Genomic DNA, 6076 nt, shown 5'->3' on the forward strand with positions numbered 1-6076 from the left:
TACATCAGAATTGAGACAACAATTAATTCTATTTACTACGTAGCATTTTTAAATACTAGGGTATCCACTCTCTCCCTTCACTCCTTACATGGGCCCCACTAATACATAATTTGTTGGTTCTTTCCAATCACATCTCTTACCTTTGAAAAAACTACTTACCCCCAATCACTTTTCAATAATTTTGAATTCCTCATAAACCTAATTTACACAACATTAAACTTTCTCCAAACCAACCCTCCTGAATCTTTGTGCCAAAATTAGTGTAGCACATAAAAAAAATACAAAGGGAGTAATTGGTTTTAGTTGAGCTTTACTTAGCTTTATACACATTTTCTTACACCAACTTGAATCACTTTAATCTAATCAGTAGAACTCAAGTTATGATCAAAAGAGTGGACAAGAGTCAATTTTGCCACTTCTTAAATCATCGTTTAACTTCATTTCTAACTCAAATTTGTTTCAGAAAGATGCATAACGACTCTCGTAGAGATAATTTCATTCTCCGTGCATAAAATCCTCAAAGTAACATCCACGAACATAGACTCCTTTATCAACGAACTCGATGAATTGACTTTCCGCCCAAATATCATTCAAATTAACTCTAAACACTTCGAAAGCATCCAAATGATTATGAAATCACCTAAACATTAAGAAAACACAAACGAAGCGTAATAGAGCACAAAACGGACAACTTATGCATTTACAACTTAAAAAGCGACTAAAAGAAACTAGAAAAGTAGCATAAACGTGCCCTTAAATCCTATATAAATAGGATTCACCACTGCCCACACCAGCTGCCAAGGTACAACTACGCAAAAAAATAAATTCTTGTACAAGGCAAACTGTATACAGAAGAGACAATCAAAAAGTACGACATTAAACAATGAAAAATCTAGATCTGCACGATTCTGAGGCTCACCCAGTCGGCCGAGGACGACTACACGACTTCCTATGCACCAGTATTCGGAAGGATAACTTTGCCAACACTCTAGGGGATAGTCAACTCGAGATCTTCCCTAGAAGGGGCCGAGGAAGTGGAGGGCACAACTTTTTCTCTATCAGCAACCCGGATGTCGACTTTAGAGCTTCATATTGTTTAGAGCCGAGGAAGTAAAGGCTCTAAACCAAGCTGACATTCGGGCTGCCGAGAGAGAAAATGCTAAGCCCTCTACTTCCTCAACCCCTTTTGGGGAAGATCCCGAGACGACTAACCCGAAGAGTGTTGGCGAATATATCCTTTTGAATGGTAGTGCATAGGAAGTCACGCAATCAGCCTCGGGATCGTGCGGATCTAGTTTTCTCATTGTTTAATGACGTATTTTTTGCTCGTCTCTTCTGTATTCAGTTTGGCTTGTACAAAACTTTTATCTTTACCTACTTCTCACCTGTGGGCGGTGATGAATCATATTTATATAGGATTTATAGACACGTTTATGCTACTTTCATAGTTGCTTTTAGGTCTTTTAGTCGCTTTTTAAGTTGTAAATGCATAAGTAATCCGTTTTGTCCACTCTTTTGATCATATCGGATATCGAAATATTAAATTTCGGATATTCAATATCCGAAAAAAAATCGAATATCGGATTTTAGATATCGGATATCAGATTTCAAATATTGGATATCGTAAGCTTCCAACTTGCAGCACCAACAACGGCTTCTCTTCTCAACTTCTTCTGAATGACAATTAAAATTTATTTGTTTTGTGTTTTGTGACAATTAGTTTGCAGGTTTGTTTTTCTTTGTTTTGTAATTAGTTTGTGTAAAATTTATTTGTTTTGTAATTTGTGAAAATTACTTATTGGATTTTTTATATTTCTGGTTTATTTGATCTTCTTGTTAAAGTAGTTGCAATGAATTAATTTATTTTTAGAGAATTGTTGCAGAAATATAGTTCAATTCAGCAAATATATCAATCCAGGGCCGGTTTTGGGCCTCCGTAGGGCCCCAAAACCAAAGGGGCCATTAAAAAAAAAAAAAAAAAAAAAGCATTAAAATCAAATCTAGAAACTTCCTTCTCCTTAGCTATATTTAATGGCAGATTGGCAGTCAACAATATGCTCCTAGTTTACTCCGTCAATTTAGCTTCCTAAATTTTAACAAAAAGATTCAATTTTCCATTTTACAAATCTTTACCTTCCTTTAATTTCTCCATTTTTTTTTTAAAAAAAACCCTCTAATTACTCTCTTTTCTTGCAATTCCCACAAAAATATCAAACCTTCCATATTCTTCATTTTTATTTCTGTAATTGATAATGGAGCAATTAAATCGATTTTTTCCTCATTTAAATTTCATTTCAACGGTTAAAATTTTCAATCCAATATATACTCCTACCAAATTTTTATCTTTTCATAAAAAATTATTGATCAATTTTGTTCTTAAGGGAAAAAAAGTTAGATTGATTTGGCCTTACAAATCAGCAAAGTTTTATAATTGTCCGAAAGATTGATACAATTTTATTGTTGGAGTCTTGGAGAAAATTAATGGAAGCTTTCATCTTCACTGTTCAACTGCTCAAAATCTGGAAAAAGCAGTAAGGTATGCGTTTTTTTTTCCTAAATTAATAAATCATTTTTTTTAAAATTGAGATAAGTAATTTTTTCCGCTAATTAGTGAATTTTTTTGTATTGCAGATTTTTTACACTAGATAAATCACCTTCAACTGGGCAATTAGAGGTTGAGTGTTAGAAGGATGGCTCTTTTTAAGTAGTAGTTTGATACTAAGATGTAATTTATAAGTTTGATAAAGGAGTTTGATTTATTTTAATAAGTTTGTTTAATAAAAGAGTTTGAAATATATATAGTACGAATTTACGTTGGTTTTTTTATAATATATATATAATTTTTTATATATATGTATTAAGGCCCATTTTTAAGACTAGAACAGGGCATCAAAATTGTTCAAGACGGCCCTATATCAATCTGCCTTTAAAAAATAAATAAAAATGCCATTAAATAAGTATTTATTCAATATTATTAAAAGGTCGGATATTGGATAACTAAGCTATCCGATCGGAAATTTTCGAATATTCTGATATCTTTTCGAATCGGATACGCATATGAAATATAGGAATTTTCGGATACAGATAAGTAGATAACCGAATCGAAACCCAGTTTTAGATCGGATATCTGATCCATGTTCACCCCTAATGGAAACTATACTTTATCTTTCTTGCTTTATTCCCTTTTTTCTATCACCTACCCAATTTTTTCACATTTTCTTTAGCCCTAATATCCACATCGAGTATAACAAAAGAAGCGAAAAGGTTATGAACACATAAGAATATGATGTTTTAAAAAAATAAGCAATATTATTCGAAACTATGAAGAGTATCATAAACATAAACAAAGGAACAAGGACGAAAAACAACACAAGAACTATTAAGGGGGACATGTAGCTTATGAGCACTAAACACCAAAAAGGATGTTAGCTAAAAATTATTAACACCACAATCAACTTTCAAGCATAGGGTTTACATGGAAATATATTACTTTGAACTAATATGGTTTCAAACAAAACCTTAGTTTTCATAAATTTACTACTTTGTATCTAATCTTTATTCATATTGAAGAACACTAAGTTACCCACATTTTTAATGCCATCCCAATTCAACTTTAGGTTAATGATAACGACACTTTCGACAGGCTTTCAACCTAAGCTTGTAGGCTTCCTTCTTATTACATTCCTTAGTCGCAAGTTTCTCGGCCATTTTAACTTCAGCGGTCTTCTTGGCAAGCTCAATGATCTTACCTTGAAGCTCCTTTTTTGTAGACTCAAGCTCACACACAACCTTCCACATTTGTTGACGATGCTTTTTAACTACCTCGTCTAATTTATTCTTTTCATCCTCGAGATTTTTCTTAAGCTTTTGGATCTTTACAACATATTCTTTACAAATATCTTGATATGTAATGCTTTCTTTTAAAATCTCCTCATTAAGAACATCATTCGCCTCAATTTTCAACTTCTCTTTAGGCACATGACACTCCGTGAGCTTCCTATACAAAGTTTGTATTGGTTGCCTTTGCTTTGTTACCTTTGAAAAGGTCAATTCTTTGGAGTGAGAAGCATGGCTATCTATTATCTCCCCCTCTTCGATATCATAATCTTGAGAGTGCTCATTATTGCCACCTAGTATCTCCCCCACCTCAAGATCATAATCTTCATAGTGCTCACATAATGCTTCCCTCTCCTTGGAACCAAAACCTTTGGAGTGTGAAACGTTGCTATGTACCACCTCTCCCTCCTTAATATCAAAACATTCGAAGTGCAGAGCGTTCTTATGTAGGACTTCCCCCTCCTTAGTAGCATCATTTTCGAAGTGTGTGCAACGTAGCATCTCCTCCTCTTCAATATCCATGACTTGTTCGCAAACTTTTGCATCACAAACCCTACAATAAGAGGGAATTGTTATGCCATATTCACCTCCTTTAATATGGTGGATATCAAAATTAGTTTGGGCGAACCTTAGTGAAGAAGCACAAATGGCAAATGTCGAGGCTTCACTAGTCGTAACTTCTTTATTAAGAGAATTGTTCAACAAGAGAAGTTTTTGTACATCTAGAGGAAACTCCAAAGTGTTTATTAGAGTAATTTCTGCAAAACGTTTAATATTGTAAGCTAACAAGAGACATAATAAGGAATTTTCAAAGAAATTTTGAAATCGAGAAAACAAAGGAAAAAAACATAAGTGTGGCCGAAAAAGGTCAAATCTAATTCGAATATAGTAGAGGTGATCAACTACAAAAAAGTATGGGTTTGAGCAGGCTAAAAAATACACATTTTTAGTCAAAAACCCGAACTTGGACGGAAAAACTCGCCACTTTTATGCAAGTTTGGGCATGAGATTTTATACTAAGACCCAACCCAGTCCAATTTTAATCACCTCTAAAATATAGTAACCTTTATTTTGAAGAATGCGATCACTTTAACTTGAAGGAAATCAACATCTTCAACTCAATTGTTGATGGAAATCAACATCTTCATCTTCACATGTACTTTAACTTCAAATGCAAGATAATGGCCCCACTTCAATTAGGCACACACCTCATCATACCACCTTGCACCTTGAAGTGTAAACCCCATTCCTAAGTGCGCCATGAGAAAGAACTCAAACTACACTATTGAAGTCTTGTGTTTGATGGTTTAAAAATAAGGTAAAGACAAGGCAATGCAAGTTAAAGACTATCCTAAAATTTTTATTTTAACATTTAGCCAATCAAAGGCACAAAAAAAAAAATTTACATTATACTTCTTGTTTCCAATAACAAACATCGTTTAATAAGAAAAAAAATGCTACATACCCAAAACGTGTTTATAATAAACTTTTCAGAGAAGATTTTAAGAGGTAAATAGTTGATTGGCTATATAATGTTGTGTTTTTTAAAAGATTAGAGTGGTAAGAGTTAAAAGAGGGTGTGAGGACCAAAGTGTTTAGTATTAAGAAGAGATAATTATTGATTAGGGGATTTTGCTCCCACCAATCGGAATGCGCCACGTGGGCCAATCAGGTCCTGCCAAGTGTCCCCCAATTGGAACTGTCAGGTCTTGCCACGTGGCACGCGCTTATTCGTCCACCTTGGACCTATTATGTCATGACATGTGGCATACTCCATGCCCAATGGAGAAACCGGCCACCCAGGCCCAACTTCCGAGGGAAGCCCAATCAGCCCTAGGTTAACCTAAACCTAGGATGGGCACGTTTCCCAAGGTTATAAATACCTCCCTTAATCCTCATTAAGGGGGATTACGAAAAAACACATTAATTACACACAGTAATAACCGGCTGATCTCGCTAACAAAGCAGATTACCTACATTAAACACTCTCACCTAGAGAGACCCAGTCACTTTAATTTCCGCATTAATTACTCCTTAATCAAGTACTAACTTGACCGTTGGAGGCGGAGCTCCCACCACCAGGAGTCTCCGTTATTTTGCAGGTACAGGCGTCCGGTTCCAGTCTCGGAATTGTAACTCTCCCGCAGGACATCAGAAAACCCCGAAACATTTGACGCCGTCTGTGGGGAGAGTACTTCTGAGATGGCATCCAAGTCTGTACCGACTCCTGAAGAGAGGC

At 35.1% G+C, this 6076-nt stretch overlaps 1 protein-coding gene and 1 long non-coding RNA gene across 2 annotated transcripts; one reads left to right on the top strand and one right to left on the bottom strand.

Moving 5' to 3' along the window:
• Nucleotides 1-1826: 1826 nt before the first annotated feature.
• LOC110711419 lies at nucleotides 1827-2831 on the top strand. The gene is made up of 2 exons (XR_002509351.1): nucleotides 1827-2536; nucleotides 2632-2831. It is a non-coding gene; the product is annotated as an uncharacterized LOC110711419 (long non-coding RNA).
• Nucleotides 2832-2944: 113 nt separating this feature from the next.
• On the bottom strand, nucleotides 2945-4814 carry LOC110711418. Its single transcript, XM_021889796.1, has 2 exons — nucleotides 4466-4814; nucleotides 2945-4390 (listed from the first exon to the last, which is right to left on the bottom strand). The coding sequence occupies exon 2, from the start codon at nucleotides 4357-4359 to the stop codon at nucleotides 3619-3621; it is 741 nt and encodes a 246-aa protein (XP_021745488.1). The 5' UTR covers nucleotides 4360-4390; nucleotides 4466-4814; the 3' UTR covers nucleotides 2945-3618.
• Nucleotides 4815-6076: the final 1262 nt, after the last annotated feature.

This window comes from Chenopodium quinoa, unplaced genomic scaffold, assembly GCF_001683475.1.
Source record: "Chenopodium quinoa cultivar QQ74 unplaced genomic scaffold, ASM168347v1, whole genome shotgun sequence".
NCBI classification, from domain to species: domain Eukaryota; kingdom Viridiplantae; phylum Streptophyta; class Magnoliopsida; order Caryophyllales; family Amaranthaceae; genus Chenopodium; species Chenopodium quinoa.

Coding starts and splice junctions, on each gene's coding strand:
- LOC110711418 (XM_021889796.1), bottom strand. CDS start 4,359: ATGGATATTGAAGAGGAGGAGATGCTACGTTGCACACACTTCGAAAAT.